Source organism: Oreochromis aureus, linkage group 1, assembly GCF_013358895.1.
Source record: "Oreochromis aureus strain Israel breed Guangdong linkage group 1, ZZ_aureus, whole genome shotgun sequence".
NCBI lineage: Eukaryota > Metazoa > Chordata > Actinopteri > Cichliformes > Cichlidae > Oreochromis > Oreochromis aureus.
In genome coordinates this window covers 7350079-7370187 of record NC_052942.1, presented here as the reverse complement: position 1 = coordinate 7370187, position 20109 = coordinate 7350079, and the positions used below count along the sequence as shown (strand labels likewise).

Below are 20109 nucleotides of genomic sequence, written 5' to 3'. Positions count from 1 at the left end.
CCTCGTTCTCATCCCACAGCCAATAAGGGCCTGATGGGCTCAAGTATCACATACTATAACACAAGGACTTATTCTCTGAGCGGAGCCTGCAGTTCCTTACAGACCTTCATTTCCATCGTCTGAGGAGTTTCTCTTCTTCTCTGAGGTAAGACGACAAGAGACACTCGAGAGCCTGGATTCACATTTGAAGATGGTTTCTGAGATTTTGTTTGCTCTTTTAAATCTGCTTTGGAGGTTTTGGTTTTGTTACATTTGCGGAGAAGGAGAAGGAAGCCTCAGGGTCACAAACACCAGATAGTAGCGTTTGGACATAGACATGTTCACTGCATGTGTACTTTATGTTTGGGATGGTTTATAGTCCATGTCAAGAGCTGGAGTCCCATTTTTTGGGCTAGTTTAATTGGGAACTTCACTTAAAAATGTTTCTGTGTAAAATGAAAGCTGGAAACAAAATTTATGCACTTTCTAAAGCTGATCATCATTTGTAATGAAGGAGAAATGCATTCAAGCAATCTGACAGCTGTACTTAGTACGTTTAAGCAGCTTGTTGTACGAGAAACTGCATACCGTGAAGACACGAAGGAACCTGTGATTGGGAAGTTTAGGTATTTAATCTATTTCACATTTACAGTCATTTCCAAATAACATACCTGCTGCAATCGAGATGAACCATGGCTTCAGATGTGAAGTTAGTACTTCAGGATGTAACTCCAGGATAATACTATGATGGTGGTTTGGAGAGGCTTTCAAATGAGCAATGGACATAAGCCTAGAGCTTATCAGGGGGTCTAACCACAAAGATATGCAGATTCTCTGAGCCTCATACCATCAAGGAGGTATTTATTTTTATTTTCACTGATTCCTTTTACATATTCACACAAATGTTAAGGTACACATTAAGATTGTTGAAGAGATGCTCACATGTACACCAGTTTAGCATTGTGTTTCAGGCTGTAGATGAGAAGATGCTTATTGTTAGATTTCTGCATTTAATCAAGCATTTCGCCTTGGTAACTCTTTAATCTTATATCATTGTCATTATGCCATATCATACATTCTTTTTTGTACTCTTAGAAGCGCTGCAAACAAGTGTTACATCTCAGAGACACAGAGGTTTGATCTTCCACCTATAGTTTTCTTTCACCCAGACTGATGTGATGTGTCTATATATTCCTCTCAAGTTGGCATTTCAATCTAAATCTGAGTATGATTAGCTCAGGATGTGACTTTCCTTCGCCGTCTCACCTGTTATATCAGTCTTTCAGCTTCAGCACCAAGTTTTAGTTTCAGAAAGACTCAGAAAGACTTCTCAGCATTCAGTGTTCTCATACTGAAGAAATGAAGTCGCCATCCACTAAATATACAGAGCGCTGAAATGTAGGTATGTGCTGTATGAATGCTGGACACACAGAGGTGAGACCGCTGTCAGCTGTAAGTTGATCAAAGAGCTCATTTGTCGGAGGTGGCTGGTGATTGGCTGTTTAACTGGATAGGATCCTCCTGCTGGACGGAGTCGAGGGATTAAAGCAGCTATTTGGACACTGTTCCTCAGCTGATGGGTAGAAATATGATCCAGAGCTAATCCTCTGGGTCCTCTGCAGCTGTGCCCACACTAAGTGTGAAAGAGTCATCCAAAGACACTTTTTATATATCAAATATGATATAGTTGAATATAGACTATGTAGAGAGGTAGCAGTCCTCCAGCAGAGCTTCCCCTTATCCGTTTAACCATGGGAAAGTTGTTCGGACCTCAGCATTGCAAAAGGGCCTAAAAGAAGGTTTTCGCAGTGGGGTTCATTAAATTTTGTTTGTCATGCTTTTTGAACTCTTAAAGCACATAAACACATTTGTTAAAGACATTTGCTTGAAGTTGTTTAGTCCTTTTTTTTAGCATCCTATATTAAATCACTGATTTGTCATACTTGACATTTTCACTATAATGCACTCACTTTTATTCAATTTGTCCAGCTGCTAAAGGATTTCTGCCTCTGCTCTATCTCTGCAGAGGAGGTGAAGTTAATTTTTTTATGTCCTCATAGCTCAGGAGAATAAAATAAATATCTAGCCTGTGGATTTAAGTTGATAGGTTTAAGATGCATATACACCCTTTGCCATTTTAGAGTTTCTGATTGTTATAATGTAAAATCAACTGACTTGGGTTATTGCTCGTTTTAAAAACAATCCAGAAATGGGGCTTCAAAAGTGAAGTGAAACTGTGATGATTTACTGCTCTCTTTTTAGTGAGCTAATGTGTAGTGTCTAATATATTACAGTAGGCTCATGCGGGGGCTGGAGCCTATCCCAGCTGTCATAGGTGTCGTACATCCTAGACAGGTCAAAACAAGCACTTAATGATCTTTAAGCTAAAGATGGCTCATATTACAAGCATCTTCTTCTTTTGGCTACTTCTTTTAGGGGTCGGTACAGTAGATCATCTGCCTACTTTTCGTCCTCTTCTGTCACACCGACACTCTGCATGTGGTCTTAAACTGCATCCACAAATTTTATCTGAGGTGTTCCTCTTTTTGTCCTGCCTAGCAGGAGTTTAGAGATCTACAAACCATTAACTTGAATTGTACCTCTGATGTATTGATTTCTAATCGTGTCCATTCTGGTCTTTCCTAATGAAAACCTTAACAACTTCAAATCTGCCACCTCCAGCTTGGCCTCCTGTCTTTCTGTTAGTTACATCGTGTTTAAACCCTGCATCACAACTCACTTAGGGGACCTTTCCTTTATTTCTTGTGCATTGGATGGTTGACCCCAGGTATTTAACTCATCTACCTTCATTATCTCTGCTCCTTGCATTTTCACCTTTCTGCCCATCTCTCTCTCTTTCATTCACACACATGTATTCTATCTTGTATCTTTCATTCCTCTTCTTTCCAGACTCTCTTAAACCTGGTCCTAAAAAGGGGCTGAGACCAGAACTCTGATATCACTCCTACCACAAACCTCACAACTCTGTCTCCGTCCTCATACATGTCTTTACACTTATTTCATCTCATTTCAAATTCCTCTTTCTCTTTTAATTGACATCCAATGTGTGGTGTATACACACATTTATATTCCATGTCACACCTTCGATTTTCACCTTCAAACTTGTGATCTTGTCTGATGCTTTTCCCCTCCACAATGCTTAAACTCGTCTTCTTCTTCATTTCTCTTCCTATTTAAACCATAGCAGAACTTGAATCCCCTTTGATTGCTCTTGCCCTTACTTCCCTTCCTAACACACACAATATATCTACCTTACTTGTCTCCATCATATCAGGCAGCTCTCTCCCTTTACCAGTCATAGTCTACGTTTGAAGTCCCTCTCACCTTGCCGCTCCTGCTTTTTCTTCTCTCTTGCTGCTTCCAAGCATAACTCTCCCCTTTCCTCTTCATTTGTCTTCAGCCAAAAGTAGCAAACTTTCCACTGGCACCCTGTTTCCCAATAGCACCAGAACCAGTCATTGTTTATCTGGAAACCAATTCCAGCATGGAGATCTCATTCTTCATGATCCATGGATTTGATTTGGCCAACATTGTATGCTGGATACCCTTCCAGATGCAACCCTCTGGAAGCAATTTATCCAGGCTTGGGACAGACACTAGGAGTACACTGGCTTGGAGTTCCAACACCCCACCCCATGGCTTGGTTGGCTTATATAATAAGCGCTGATGACAATCTTCTGTGTTTGCGGACTGAATTCTCACATGTCAACACAAACTTGCAAAGAGGATAACACCTTCCAAACAGCTGAGTAAACAGCCCTGGATTAGGTGTGGAAGTGCTTCAGTGAGGACAGATACAATATGTGACTGCTTTTCATCTCATAAACAGGCACAGGAACAACTGTCACAGATTAGATAGAATAATTCCAAAAATAGTGAATAACCTCAGTTATTCTCAAACTCTATGTCACTGCAAATGCAGAGATGTATTTCCATAGTTCCTGAATAGGAACAAAATTTACATGGAAAGTAAAATATACAGTTTTGCTTGTTTTCTCAGGTTCCCATGAATTGAATCCCAGCTTTACTTTTGTTGTACTGGCACAATCCTACTGCTGTACCTCACCAGGCTCTTTGTCTTTCTCCTCAGGTGTAAAGTCTGCTGTCACCATGTCTGACACTGAGGAAGTGTAAGTGCCCACCAATAATGACTCATGCAGTGGCCTCATGCTTTTTTCTTTTTTTTGAAACTCTCTCTATATCATAAAAGAGATTTCGTTTGATATTTGAAAGATGTGTTTTTTATATTTCAGGGACAATATTGAGGGTAAGTAACAACCACACAGTTTGGTTCATTCTCATCTAGCTAATAAATCATGGAGTCTCTGTATGTATGCCGGTATGTTTGTCTGTTTTTCACTTACTTTACTTAAGTGATCATCTGATCTACTTCAAACCTAGCAGGTGTGCTACCAGTGTAAGTGCACTGTTTTGTTTGAAGTCTTTCGGATGAGGTGAAATCTCATTTTAGGGCCTCGATGCTTGATTTGTGTACATTCCTCTGTTATATCCATTGGTATACTGTACACACTGAATAAATACATTTTATAGAAAACAGCAAAATATTTGAGTTACAAGATTAATAAAATATTCTACTTTTAGTTTTCACCTGTCACATAGATACTGAACTTGAAAGTGAAAATAGATTTCACAGAGACACTTGCTTTCCTTTTGTCCCAAGCTACATTGGGAATAATGTCATAAACCTTTATTATATTGCATTTTGCCATTTAAAATACAAATTAAACATTTCTCCTATGACTGATTCTTGATTAAATTCAAATTTAAATGTGATTATGAAATGACACAATGTTGTTTGTTTCTGATGTCCCATATTTTTTTTCAATAACTGAAGAAGAGGAAGGTAAAGACAACTGAATCGGCCAGACATCACGACCTTTATCCACTGTACTAATTTTTGCGCTGTTTGTTTCACCCTTAATTTGAAGTGTTTGATGTTGACACCAGCTGTGAAATTACTATATACTAACATCTGCATAGATGAAATTAGGATTCCAACAGGATTTAGGATCTGCAAAATTAACCTTCCACTTTTTATTCTAGTTATATTAGAAATATTTGGGGTGACAGTGCTACTTCATCTGAACCTTCTCTCATGTATGTACAGTGTAGAAGAAAAAAAAAACCTTATAATCTGGAAGTATTTGGAATATAAATACAGCATATCATTAATTTATTAATTTATTCATTCATTCATTAATCCATTTTTATTTATCTTTATTTTGTTGCTGCAGCATAACTAACATCTAACTCTCAATCAAATACTTCCAAGTTAAGGGTGACTTCTCTGGCAGAATGAAGTTTTTACTCACATGGAAGAAAAAAATGTTTTTTAGCATCAGGCTGTCTACATTTTTCTCGACATGTTACTTGTTTACATGGTCATCTGTTAATGTCAGTACCTTCGTCATTGACCTAGTTCACACAACAGCTATTTTTTGAACAGCTGATGTAGCAAACTGCTTGGATGAACATCATAATGCTTAATTATTAATCCAAATATCACAAGCAAATTGGTTGGAGCTCAAAGGGATATTTAATAATAGGATGTTATGATATCGGTTAAAAGCTTTTGGACGGGTTAGTTTTTAGCTAACTAACAAGATAGAGCTAAAAACTAGTTTAGCAATGTTATCTTAACTTAATAAACATTTCATTAAGTTAGGCTAACATTATTTTCATTGATCATAGTTTCCCTACAATACATTTGTGAAACATTTTGTAGGCAGTAAACATGTTTGTAGGGTTTATCATGCTCAGGTATATTAGCATGTGTAGACTAGCTTAAATTGTTCCTTAATAAAACTAAAGGGGTGTTATCATTAACATTGATAATGTCATAATAATCTACAATATTGGAACTATAATGTAAAACTAGTGTAAAACACCAGTTTTTCTTGTTTTTGAAAATGCCATGACAGTGTCTTTAAAAATATTTCACAAATGTCAGAATAGAAAAAATTCATTAATATCTTACATTTTGTCAATATTAGATTGCAAAACATGGTGTTCTAAACGTGAGCTCAGTTATCATCTGATAGCTTATAGGTTTTTACATTGATAACCTAAAATGATCTTTGTGAACCAGAATGTTTGTTCTTCAGGTAGATTTATACATCAACAGTTCGATATGGCTTCTGTGTGAAAGGTCAACTGACTATTTTTCATCATCATCTGTTTCTCTCTCTCTCTTTGTTCTCCAGCAGCACTGTTCCTTGTTCGCTCAACTATCCTCTGTGTAACTAAAGTACTCTCTCACTTTTGGTTTCTAATGGCTCTGTCATGTCTATGGTCTTCATTAACGGCCTTTTCCGACATCCTCCCTCTCCCCGGTGGTTTGGTGCATGCTGTGTGCCCGTAGCCCAGGAGGAGGTAGTAGAAGTAGAAGTAGCCCCTGAGGCGGAGGCCCAGGTAGAAGCAGAAGCAGAGGTAGAGCCTGAACCAGAACCAGAGCCAGAGGTGGTGCAGCAGGTGGTTCATGAGGAGGAAGGTATGTGGCATTGGCAGTCCCTTCACCTTTTTTCTGCAGGACATCCAGCACTTTAAACCATAGGACAGTCAGTCCTGTAACCATCCACACACTGCAAATAATATCCTGCCTGACAGTCAAAAGGACAAACACTATAACTAAAGTTTTTGATTTTATATTTGGAAATATTCAGTTCAATTTTATTGATTCAACAATACAGAGCAAACCCCACCAATCAAACAACCCCTTTAAGCAACCACTTGGTGACTGTGGGAAAGAAAAACTCCCTTTTAATAGGAAGAAACCTCAAACACAGGGAGGAGGAGCGGCCATCTGCCATGACCAGATGTGGGTGATGGGAGGAAGACAGGATGAAACACATAACACATAACTAAAACGTCAAAAAAATTATTTCTGCAATACCTTTGGAATATTGTTATCTTTATAACATATCATTTCTTTCATACGGAAAAACAACTTTTGTTACCATCTTGAACAGAGTTTACTGCACACCGTTGGTTCAAAGATTTGTTTGGGCGTGCATGACTGTAGATACAATACCGACATGGTCTGACAGTTTAACTCATAGAACATTTTAATGGAGTTAATTGTTCTGCTCGATTCAGGTCCAGTGGACTATTTGCACTTGTGGATTATTATGCACCAGCTAGAATTTGTGGTATGAATTCTGAAAGCTCTGTAAGTTGTTCTTAACTCATTATTTGCAAAGTAAATATGCAGTTTATTTTTACACTGTAAAGCAGAAACACCAATCATCCTGAAAGTTTTTTTTGTTTTTTTGTTTTTTTGCTTTCCATTCATGCAGACATTTCAAATTCCTTCAGAACAAACTGATAATATCTCATCTCCAGATTACATATGTGCTTTTTACATACTCTGGAGCATTGATCTGTCATGATCCTGGGCCATGTTGGCCCAGCATTCTTAGTTTTTGTGTTTTGGGTTTTGTTCTTTATTTATGCCTGGGTTTCTAGGTTGCCCTGTTAAGATGTCCCTTATTTTGGTTACCCCCTGTGTGCTCCTCTGTGTATCTGTGAGCCCTCGTTTCCCCTCCTTGTGTTTCATTCCATGTCTCCCCAGCCCGCTATGCCTGTGCTTTCCTGTGTGCTCTCCTGTCTCTCTCTCCTCCTGTCTGCACCTCTGTACTTCCTGTTTTACTTTGACAGTCTCCCGTCAGTGTCGCGTTTCTCTTGCCATGTCTTGTTACGATTATCTGTGTCAGCTGTGTTCCCCGTGTGTCCCCACTTCCCTCGTTAACCCTCTGTGTATTTATGTGCATGTCTCTCTCAGTTCAGTGTCGCTTCGTCAATGTCTCCTCCCCGAACCTGTGTGTCTCTCTGTGTTCCCTCGGTCTTCTGTTAGCATTCCCAGTTTAGTTCTGTTTCGTTGTAAGGCCTGCAATAAAGCAGTGATTTTGAGTTCAGTTCCTGTCTCCGTGAGTTTTGCGTTTGGGTCCTCATCTGCCTCCACACAGCGAGTTCATGACATGATCTCAGTTAAGTCAAGACAAGACTAACAAACCACACTTCACCTTTAATCAGATGATTAAAGACTCAGGTGCCTTGTTGGGTTCGATATTTTTGCAGTTGACTAATCTAGTTCCACTTTAGCTTCCATTTAGCCCTTTCCACTGGTGTTGCCTTCTCTTCATAACTGCCCTATTTGAAAATAAGTGGGTCTGAAGATACCTAGATCAAATTAATGGATGTTTTTAATGCAGAACAGGTTTTAAATCTTTAGAAAACCAGAATTAGCTTACCCAAGTTTACCCACTGTCTAGTTACTCATTGTCAAATTAGCCACAACATAGCTAGTAACAGTAGATCCTCCAAATGTGAGATGTGTTTGACTCTTTTGTTTTCTTAAATATAAACATGTGTATACATTTAAACATGTTGAATTTAACATAAAGGTTTATGCAGAGGTCATAAAGTGCAGTTTCAGTATCTTATAGTAGTTGTATTAGTTAAAATAGTTAGTAGGCTTTCATATGAAAGCCGGGAGGTTTTATACCTATGTTATACCCACACTTAAATTATTTTCACAATTATTTTATTGGTTGCCACGCTGGATCCCTTTCAATTTTTGGACCAATAGCCACACTGCCTTCACAGGAACACTGACACAGTTTTTGATACATTTGATTGGTAAACAGACTTGCCTAAACTTTGCAGGGTTTAGACTGAGGTGAAAACACAAAGGGTCAGAATATGTTTTAGTTCTTGGCAGGTTCCCAGACAGTATCAGCAATTCAAGTTTAGGTGTAGTTTACTGGTGCTTTTCTGGTGCTATCCTTAGATCATAAGATTTCTTATAATCTAGGTAACATATCACTATGAGATACTGGTCACAGTCATGTACTTTACAAAATGTTATCATTCAAAAACAGAACAACAAAAGTTGCATTGGCAAACTGAAAAATCTTGAGTTAATGAATACTGTCATTTACAGTATCCATACATTTTCCACTTTAGTCTTGTTCGAGTGACATATGCTAAAGGGCCTTTTGTTGTAGATACTGCTTTTGGGAATGCACTGCAGCAAACATGTAGATTTTGCTCTCTAAAATTTCCAGTTATCATTGCATCATCATCAGTGTAAGAGGAGACAAAGTAAAACCATTTTTTTTGTCCTGGTTAAGCAATATTGCTGTGTGTTTGGAATATGAGCTGTGCATATAAATCTTGAAAGAGAGGACAAGAACATTTGCTGCTTTTACATGAATTGGTTGCCCTTTGTCATCCATGGTCTTCTGTCCACTTAGTGTCTCATTTTGTTTTTATAACCATCTCCAGTGTTTTGCATTTTGGCAAACTCGTGTCACTCTGTAGGACTAAGTCATAAAGGATGATGGGTAATTTCAGCCATGTAAAAGCAATTTGCAATTTCTTTACCTTTCTTCAATCCGTGTTTAGCTTTCTTTTTTTCTGTGTGTATATGAAGCGTGAGACCAGCAAATTGCTCTGTAGCATTTACATTGGGGTGTTATGGTGCAAAAAAATATTGTCAAGTCCTCGAATCCATTTAGAATCTTTCATTACAGAGTCACTGCAGAAGTCCCTTGCTTCGGTGTACTATTGTTGAGCTAATGAACTCTTGCTGTACTGCTTCAATTAAATAATTTTTGGTTCAGCTTCATGGCCCAGGCACAGTTGAGTAAAAATAGTATGGCAACTTTCAAATTAACCATTTTCAAGCAGTTGTATCAACCTTCTGGTATTCCATAGACTGAATATGCAACTTTCTCAGTGTCTGCATAACCAAATGCAATCATTCTCAGACAGATTTACAAAGGTTTCCAAATAATAACTATTTATTTCTTTAGTGTTGAAAGCTTTTCTTAAAAATCAGTTAACATAAACATTCCATATCCAACATTTTATATGCAGTCAGAAAAATGCAGCTCCCTATCAAAATAAAACTTAAAACAACAGCTGCTTGCGACGTTAATCCAGAATGAATGCATGGCATGAAATGGGACTTATACAGTGGCTGCTGCTGCCTACAGTATGAATATAAACACCCCAATATTGTAAATGTGCTTTATAAGCTGTGCATCATAAAGAGGACAGGAACAGGCTGCCCAGTCACTAATGGTTTCTGTTCTGCTCTTGCTTTGGACGCTTGCTGCATGCAGAGGCCTATGAAGAAGAAGGTATGTAGAATTGAATTCTTCTCTGTTCTTCTCGTTGAACCTGTTCTCTGTTCTCCTGTTGGCTAGGGACTTGTTTTTACACCTTTCACACATGTATAATTGTTTTTCTGATCTCTCTTGAAGAGAAAGGCAGAATTAATCAATTCGGTTTAGTCTGTGCATCAGGTGACCAATGTGACCTGGAGGAACGGGTTGAAGGATTCATTAATACTGAGTCATGGTTACGGGCTGCACCACTCATCTGTGCTTCTTCTCTTTTTTGCATGATTGTGTCCTGCCAGGGGAGGAGGGAGATCAAGATGGTAGTTTGCATTTCCTGCTGAGTCCATGTTGCTTTGCCTGATTTTTCCCTCCCCATGTTGTCCATCTCTATTTTATTTTTTTATAATAGGTTCCTGCAAGAAAATAAAATGCTAATCACACACTTCCCAATCCCAGTTATGTCTTTACCACAAAAAAAAGATTAACAGTAACAGTTACAAACACAAAGTCCCTCATTGTGACAAGTGTGCACTGATGTACTGTATGTTCAGAAAATTTAACTATAAAAGGTTTCTACGTGTTGATTTATGACACCCCATACTGATCCTGATTTGCGTTTTTCAAATCATATTGTTTTGATTTACACACTAATACACAAAAAATAACAGAAAAGTAAGGTAACACACTACAGTGGCCTCGTTCCTGTGCACTGATAGGCTTACCAGCAAATGCTACATCAAATCAACATTCTTGTTTCTTTGTTTAGGCCTGTGGGATATAATATAAGCTGTGACACTCTGTGATACTTTTAAAAATAAATATTGATGTCACATAAGCGATACAGATTTGATCATACTGTAGATAACTGCATAACTGCCATTCATTTTTTATTAGCTAAGAAAAATGTAGCTTGGCTTTATGTTAAAATAGTAATCTATGGAGCCCACAATATAATCTGTATAGGATCAGGACCACTGAGAAAAAGAAAAAAATAATTCTATATTCTGAAAAACAAAAGTCAGAATTCGTACTTTTTGGGGGGTTATAAAAACCTCAGAAATATAAGGGGACTGTAAAATATTTTACTACTAATCCTAATTCTTTCTTACATAATCTTACATAATGCATAAATGGCAAAATTGTAATTTATTTGTTATCGAATATCTCTTCATCCACAGTTTCTAGCCTTTACTCTTAGCAGCTACATATGAACTCACTGTGTAAATTTCCCACAATTTAGGCTACTTAAATCAGAAGCTAATGCACAGTAATTGGGTCACTGTTAATGGAAAGTACTGGACAATTAAAACTCACTCTTATACAAAGATCTACTGGAGGTGTGAAACAACCTGCAGCCTCAGAAATAACTCAGCTTGTCCACTTGGATCTTCTTCCCTAATTAACCAGCAGCACTTTACACACTACACTCTATCTACATTTATGTTTCTAATATTTCAATCTCTCTCCTGTCCCTGTTGTGTTTTTGTTTTTCTTTCTGTGCCAAAAACCCAGAAGAGAAGCCAAAGTTTAAGTAAGTATGCACTATTGTTTGCATAGCTAGCATCTGTACATTTATATACTATAAATTACCTTATTTGTTTATATTTCTCATACTTTATTTTACAGGCCCACTGCTCCGAAGATCCCAGATGGCGAGAAAGTGGATTTTGATGTAAGCTGACTTGTTAAAATGGTCAAATGAAGCCAGAAAAGGATTATACATAAAGCTGCAGTTGTAGCTCTCCCTCCAGACGCCCACAGCTTAAAGTTTATGACATGCAGTCTAAAGAAAATATTATTATTACTACTACTAAGGCACCACACACTAGTAGCTACTAAGACCGTATAAAGAACTAAAGTCCTATAAGAGCTTGTCTCACTTCAAAACTAAAAACCAGACCTAAACGCATTTGATCATTGTACAAAAAGAAAAATCCATTTTAAAGACCCAGGTTTGTTTTTTCTAAAGTAAAAGTCAGCTTAATAGCACAAGTAGAGTTTTATTTTTTAATATAAACAAAAATTATAATTACTCAGCTTTGAGTCCATATTTTTTCCCATGGGCCATGCTCCACCTGCAGTGACTCTATGTCTGACCAATGGGCCATCCCCCACAATTTGAGAACTAGTGATAAAGGCTAAATGGACTGGTTCTTATATTGCGCTTTTCTACTCTATTTAACTGGTCAAAGCGCTTTATACAACATGTCTCATTCACTTATTCACACCCATTCACTCACTGTTTTTCTTTTTTTTTCTATCTAACGTCATAGCGTCATGCTCATTATCTGATGAATGCATCAGATGCAGACTGGAGCAGCCAGCAATCGGCCAACAACCTTCCAATTATTACACAGTGTAATCTGTCTTGTATATAATTTGCACTTATAAGGGTCTGTTGCTACTAACTTACGGTCCTCTAATAGTGTTGGGCTAGCAATCAGCTGTGTCATGTATGATCACAGCTAGTACATGTTTATGAAGGCAGCCTCATGCTGTTCTTGTCTTACAGGATATCCAAAAGAAACGTCAAAACAAAGATCTAGTAGAGCTGCAGTCACTGATCGATGCTCACTTTGAGTGCAGGCAGAAGGAAGAAGAGGAACTCATTGCTCTCAAGGAGAGAATTGTGAGACTGCATCCCAACTATTTATTACAGAATGAACCCAGAATATGTAATGGTATTTTCTCTGTCCGTCCGGAATAAGCCTTGCAGGACCGTCAAGTATGTTGATTTGTGTTTTCAGGAGAAGCGTCGTGCTGAGCGAGCTGAGCAGCAGAGGATTCGCGCTGAGCAAGATAAAGAGCGGCAGGCCAGGCGGGAGGTACGCATTAAAAACTGTCTCTTTTTGATCTGGTGTGAATCAGAACAAAATGCAAATCTCTTTTAACAGTTCGGTCACTCTTTCAAGTAATTAATGATGCCAGTAGTTTGGTTCATTTTCAGCAGCAGGCAAGGATGCAAATGAAAAAAAGTTGGATGGATTAGAAAAATCAGTCTTAGAGCAGTGACACACTGATTGCTACTTATTTAGATTTTCAAATATGCTGCATATTTCACTGCAGCAGGAATTTCATTCAGGAATTTCAAAAATCATTTGGACAAACTCAGTATAAACAGAAAAGCTGGTTTTTCCCCTTTTGCTCTGAAATAATCAAATTTTAAAATTCATTCTGCAGGCTGAGCGGATGAGAAAGGAGGAGGCCGACGCTCAGAGAAAGGCTGATGATGATGCCAAGAAGAAGATAGCACTGACAAACATGGGATCGGGCTTAAGCAGCCACTTGCAGAGGGTACCGTGTGTTTCACTTATTAAGTTTCAGATCTTTGCTTCAGCTTCACACAAAGCAGGCAGGTAAATAATTGTGCAGACTTACAGTTTTAACTGTGTGTGATGTTTCTCTAGATTGAACAGAGGAGAGGCAAGAAGCAGACTGAAAGAGAAAAGAAGAAGAAGGTTCTTGCAGAGAGATGCAAACCCCTGAAAATTGATAATCTCAGCGATGACAAGCTGAGGTAACCCACAGGGGAACAAATGAAGGAAACCCACAGATGATATTTGGTTTGGTTTTCACTGTTCTTTTAAAATGTATGAACAACAGATAGATTAGAACAGCAGCTGACTCAGCATCATGAAGAATGATTACCATGAAATATTTCACAGATTACAACTAACTGAGCTCTTTATATACGATATAACAAGTGCACATTTTGAGTAAAGATTTATATTTAAAAATTAAGGCAAATTTCTCACAATTCTCATGTTTTCTTGACTTTCAGAGAAGCTTCATAAAATACAGTATCGTATCTTTACAATCATACATACAATGCAATCAGGCACTGTTAAAAGCAATAACTTGGAAAAAAAAAATCTTAGAATTCTCCCAGAAACTATAAAAACTCAACCCAAAACATCTGTAAATGGTCAATGAACATGGTTCTAAAAATAATCACTGCCTTGCTGTGACACACACAAAGTCAAGCTCAGCCAAAACTCCATCAGATTACCTGATCACAGTGCCCACCCACAGCAGCTGATAGCCTTCTGGACATCCAAATCTCATACAGGCAGGGCTCTAGACTAACTTTTTGCCACGGTTGCACTGGTGCGCCTAACTTTTTTTCTTAGGCGTACCAGCACAAAAGTTAGGCGCACCCAAATTTTTCAACCGCATCACTTAACACTGCAGTTTTACATGTGCACGTTTTTGGGCGGAAAATTGCTGTCCATACAGACAATATTGATTTGTAAATGATTAACTAACATTCTTGTCAACAAAAAGTTCTTTTTTTGGAGCACAGCTCTACAAGAAAGATAAGTTACTGAAAAAGTGCTTGTGCTTAAAGTGCTTTGGCACTCTTTGGCAATATTGTAAACAATGTTAAACTTAATCATCATCTCGGCCTCCTCTGACAACCTGTTTGCTGCTGCCTGCTGCTGAAAGGCAGTGGGGAGAGGGGACACTTGGGCAGTGCATTTATCGCGGCATATAATGTGTTTTCTGGATACATTGTGCTTTTTCAGCATTTAAAGATTCATGGGTCCGTGTCAGAGCATTGGCTATGAATTTCAGACGGATCAGGCCTTAACTTAACAAAAGAGTTATTAATAGTTCTTTTCGTCTTTTCTTATTACCCACACCTTCTGTCGGGCCTAGGCTACTCACTAGGGCTGGGTATCGTCACTGATTTCTATAATCCATTCAATTCCGATTCACAAGGTCCCGATTTGATTCGATTCAATTTTGCCTCAGACAGTCAGAAATATTATAATTCTGATCATTTATCAGTACTGATACATGTGAGACTTCATCACAATTGTGAGCATCACAGCAGATGCCTTTGTGTCAAAGTAACTAAGAATAAAACACAGAAAAACATGAAGGCGATTTTCCTGGTTTGGCTTTTTATAGCAGATAACTTTAAAAAATATTCAACAATATTCAGCAATTTTGCATAATTTAAGTTTAAATTTCTTCAGTATTGAACAGCAGAAATTAGGCTTTCTTGTCCAAGATAATTTGAGTTAAAAAAAAAAAAAAAGACAGCAGCCGAGATAATTTGAGTTGTAAACAACGGTAGACTGGTAGAGCTGTGCATGAAGTGTGATTTTATCGTGGTGGAAGCAAAACAGCAAAAGTCAGAGGGAATTAATGACAACATTTATCAAATGTGAAGCTTAGTTTGGATCTTCTTTTGCTGCTGGTTCAGTGAATTTTGGTTGGAGAGAGACAAAACGTGCAGCTCAGAGTCTAGCACAAAAAAGACGTAAACACAAAGCACGGACCCGCCGACGCTTCAGAATCAGTGAGCTGTCGGCTTTCAGCCCCAAAATACATTTATATTTAAAAGTCGATTCAGGATTTAATGAATCGATATCGCTTTACTCAAGCTACTCACCTCTCTCTATCTGCCTGCACTTTCAAACGTACACACGAAGGACTACAGGAATATCTGGACCACGGCCTATCAGAGAGGTCCCACCCCTGACTATCTCTGATTGGTTTATACCACGATAGGGGCATAATGTGTGTCTGTTGTTGACCACAGAAAGACTTTCAGAGTTGCAGAGACTTTTTTTTTACTCGAACAGTTGGTCGCACGGTGCGACCTAAGATTTTTTTTAGTCACACCATTAAAAAATTTAGTAGCATTTGCAACCAAATTGCTCGCACTCTAGAGCCCTGCATACAGGGCAGACTAGGCTTCTCTGGTCTGCCCACAGTTGTTCAGCACTGCAAGCAACTTTGCAACCCACCTCCATCCCACTTCCCCGTTTCCTGATGTGTCTTTTCATGTCATCGATCCCTGCTCTGTTCAGTTGAGTCTTCCTGCTGTTCTCGCAGCCTCTTACTGAGGATGGAGTATTATATAAAATGCTGCATCCTCTCAAACTTATTCTGTTTGAATGTTTAAAATGCTTGAAAAAAACAAACCAAAGAAGATGGATTCAAATTTTTTTTAAATTCAGAATAGTTTTTTTTTTTACCATTATGTCAAAAATAGAGCAGCTCGTGGTGAATTTTCACGTGACACTTCTTTAGTATTGACAACAAAGCTAAGTGAAAAATTCTTACTCTGTTTGGTAAAGATGAAAATTGCTTTTTTTATTGCTTTAGCCATAAGACTGAATCCTTGGTTTGTGTTTGGTAGGGAAAAGGCCAAAGAGCTGTGGGAATGGCTGCACAACCTTGAGGCAATAAAATACGACCACTGTGAGAAGCTTAAGAGGCAGAGATATGAGGTTGGTAAAGAAATATATGTACTGGTTGCCAGATGTCCTGGTTTGTCTTTTTCACCTGAAGGTAGGGTCAGATATTTTCACATCAGATTAATACCTCTTTTGAGATCATTCTCATCATTTCCTGTCTGGTGTCACTTGTGTTACCACAACAACAACAACAAGTAGCACTTCAGTGTTCAAACATACACGTTTTCTAAGGATCTAATGATGATGTCTTTCAGGTTGTTTCTCTCAGGAACCGTATTGATGAATTGCAGAAACAGTAAGTTATGAACATAAACAAACCACAACAGGCAGCAAAACTAAATACTACTAAATTCCCTCATCTTAGGAGAGTGACTGATTCATACAAGGACAGAAATCTGTTTTTGTAGTAATGTTGCACTGATTTGACCTTTTTCTGACTCAATCTACAGGGAGTGCAGAATTATTAGGCAAGTTGTATTTTTGAGGAATAATTTTATTATTGAACAACAACCATGTTCTCAATGAACCCAAAAGACACATTAATATCAAAGCTGAATGTTTTTGGAAGTAGTTTTTAGTTTGTTTTTAGTTTTAGCTATTTTAGGGGGATATCTGTGTGTGCAGGTGACTATTACTGTGCATAATTATTAGGCAACTTAACAAAAAACAAATATATACCCATGTCAATTATTTATTTTTACCAGTGAAACCAATATAACATCTCCACATTCACAAATATACATTTCTGACATTCAAAAACAAAACAAAAACAAATCAGCGACCAATATAGCCACCTTTCTTTGCAAGGACACTCAAAAGCCTGCCATCCATGGATTCTGTCAGTGTTTTGATCTGTTCACCATCAACATTGCGTGCAGCAGCAACCACAGCCTCCCAGACACTGTTCAGAGAGGTGTACTGTTTTCCTCCTTGTAAATCTCACATTTGATGATGGACCACAGGTTCTCAATGGGGTTCAGATCAGGTGAACAAGGAGGCCATGTCATTAGTTTTTCTTCTTTTATACCCTTTCTTGCCAGCCACGCTGTGGAGTACTTGGACACGTGTGATGGAGCATTGTCCTGCATGAAAATCATGTTTTTCTTGAAGGATGCAGACTTCTTCCTGTACCACTGCTTGAAGAAGGTGTCTTCCAGAAACTGGCAGTAGGACTGGGAGTTGAGCTTGACTCCATCCTCAACCCGAAAAGGCCCCACAAGCTCATCTTTGATGATACCAGCCCAAACCAGTACTCCACCTCCACCTTGCTGGCGTCTGAGTCGGACTGGAGCTCTCTGCCCTTACCAATCCAGCCACGGGCCCATCCATCTGGCCCATAAAGACTCACTCTCAATTCATCAGTCCATAAAACCTTAGAAAAATCAGTCTTGAGATATTTCTTGGCCCAGTCTTGACGTTTCAGCTTGTGTGTCTTGTTCAGTGGTGGTCGTCTTTCAGCCTTTCTTACCTTGGCCATGTCTCTGAGTATTGCACACCTTGTGCTTTTGGGCACTCCAGTGATGTTGCAGCTCTAAAATATGGCCAAACTGGTGGCAAGTGGCATCTTGGCAGCTGCACGCTTGACTTTTCTCAGTTCAAGGGCAGCTATTTTGCGCCTTGATTTTTCCACACGCTTCTTGCGACCCTGTTGACTATTTTGAATGAAATGCTTGATTGTTCGATGATCACGCTTCAGAAGCTTTGCAATTTTAAGACTGCTGCATCCCTCTGCAAGATATCTCACTATTTTTGACTTTTCTGAGCCTGTCAAGTCCTTCTTTTGACCCATTTTGCCAAAGGAAAGGAAGTTGCCTAATAATTATGCACACCTGAAATAGGGTGTTGATGTCATTAGACCACACCCCTTCTCATTACAGAGATGCACATCACCTAATATGCTTAATTGGTAGTGGGCTTTCGAGCCTATACAGCTTGGAGTAAGACAACATGCATGAAGAGGATGATGTGGACAAAATACTCATTTGCCTAATAATTCTGCACTCCCTGTATTAAAAACACAAAGTAGTTAATTTCATTTTATGCTAAAGAAAGCAAGTAAATTATTTTGCCCTCTCATACACTCATGGAGCTTTTTTGATAGACAAAAGAATAAGTTTATGCCTGTGCACCATGTGTTTGCAGATTTAACTAGTATAGCAAGCCAGCCCTTTTCTCTATATTTTGCTTTATTATGCTTTGTCCTTCTTCCTTTTGCAGCATCATTTGGTTGTGTCTGTAGATTTAAAGTCTCCAGCATCTGTAAGGGCATTTATAGCATTTATACTTCATCCCATAGACTTTTCTACATCCATGCAACCGTATGCCTTCTGGTTACTTTTTGAACGTAGTCATAAAACATGTTTTAGCAACAGAGGGCGCTGTTGACTTAAAAGCTCTTCAGTCCTGTTAAGCATGTTTAATTCATGGGCAGAAACAGCACACCAAAGACTCCACTCTGGAACATGAAGTTGTAGATCCCGTCAAACTGTTTGAATTACAAAGAAATGACATTTTTTTGTCTTTTTTTCTAACCCTCTGCATATTATAAATTCAATTTAATGCAAGACGACTGTTGTTCATGGTGTGTTCTTGAACTTGAAATTTCAATTCAATTAAGTTTCACAAAATTTTTCAGTCACAAAAAGAGTCACCTCAAGGCAATTTATTTATAAGGTAAAGACAATAATACCTTTTATTTTTAGAATATACTCTTACCTCTTCACACTAAAAGAAAGGGGAAAAACATGGAGTACATTTAAAGGTTATCATGAAATGGTTTTACTTGTCTGAAACATTTAAGAGCAAATGGGGCTGTGTGTAGCCCTTGAACAAACCTCTGTTTATAAAATAGTCTTTGTTTAGGTATTCATACAGTAACTTCACATTAGCCTGATGTGTGTGATATTCATAAAGGCCTACTGAGCAGATCTGATTCTTGGGGATTTTTTTGTACTTTGCACCTTGCAGCAGCAAGAAGGGAGCCGCCTCACGCCGCAGGAAGTGAGCAGCCCTTCGGTGCCAGTCAGCCTGAGCAGGAGGCATCTTCAGTCAGCCACAGCAGTAGCTCCAGTCACCCGCCCGATGACATCCACAGCAACAACAAGAAAGCTAGTGCCTGTGTTTACTTAAGTGAGATAGTTTCACAAGGATTTTAGCTCATGTAATAAAATAAACTATAAAAAATATGCTTTGTTTGTATAAAGAACATGTGGCACTTTAAACAATCATCTGTGTGAATGCATTCATTTCTCCCCTCAGTTTGTTTGTTAGAATAGAGAAAAGAAAGAAAAGAATAGATTCACCCAAGTTCAGCATGAAAAAAATAATAATAAGAAAACCAGGATAGATCATCACTTCACTTAACCTTTTAAAAAACCTTTTATAATTTTCATATCATATTACTGTTTTTTAGCTTTAGCAAAACTGTTGTTTTTACAAGCAGACTTTAAAGGAAGCTTCAGAGACACTGCAGTTATCAACATTTTTGTGCTATCAACAGATGAAATGAGTGATGACTGTGTGTAAAATAAGGAGAGTCACTCATAGAAACACAAAAATAGAATTCAGCTCTACAGAAGATTGTCTTTGACCTTTTGGTTTAGCTAACAGTGATGTTTTTAAAACATGAAGATGATTTTAGAGTGAAAGCAAAAGTATCCACACAAGTTACACCACCTGCTCAGCACAAGTGGAGACCAAAACTAGAGGTAAAAGAGAGCTTTAGGCTCTTTTTGTCAGTTGGACTCCGA

At 38.3% G+C, this 20109-nt stretch overlaps 1 protein-coding gene across 4 annotated transcripts; it reads left to right on the top strand.

Moving 5' to 3' along the window:
- LOC116312439 (troponin T, fast skeletal muscle isoforms-like) lies at positions 1-19587 on the top strand. 4 transcript variants are annotated; one of them, XM_039601487.1, is made up of 16 exons: positions 1-145; positions 4091-4130; positions 4254-4267; positions 4856-4864; positions 6383-6511; positions 10149-10166; positions 10448-10468; positions 11661-11679; positions 11775-11820; positions 12661-12777; positions 12896-12973; positions 13329-13442; positions 13556-13665; positions 16303-16393; positions 16615-16655; positions 19328-19587. In XM_039601487.1, the coding sequence occupies exons 2-16, from the start codon at positions 4111-4113 to the stop codon at positions 19362-19364; spliced, it is 864 nt and encodes a 287-aa protein (XP_039457421.1). In that variant the 5' UTR covers positions 1-145; positions 4091-4110; the 3' UTR covers positions 19365-19587. The 4 variants fall into 4 exon arrangements, with proteins under 4 accessions (XP_039457421.1, XP_039457496.1, XP_039457533.1 ...); XM_039601562.1 differs by lacking the exon at positions 10448-10468; XM_039601536.1 differs by lacking the exon at positions 4856-4864 and having other exon boundaries at positions 2-145.
- The last annotated feature ends 522 nt before the right edge of the window (positions 19588-20109 follow it).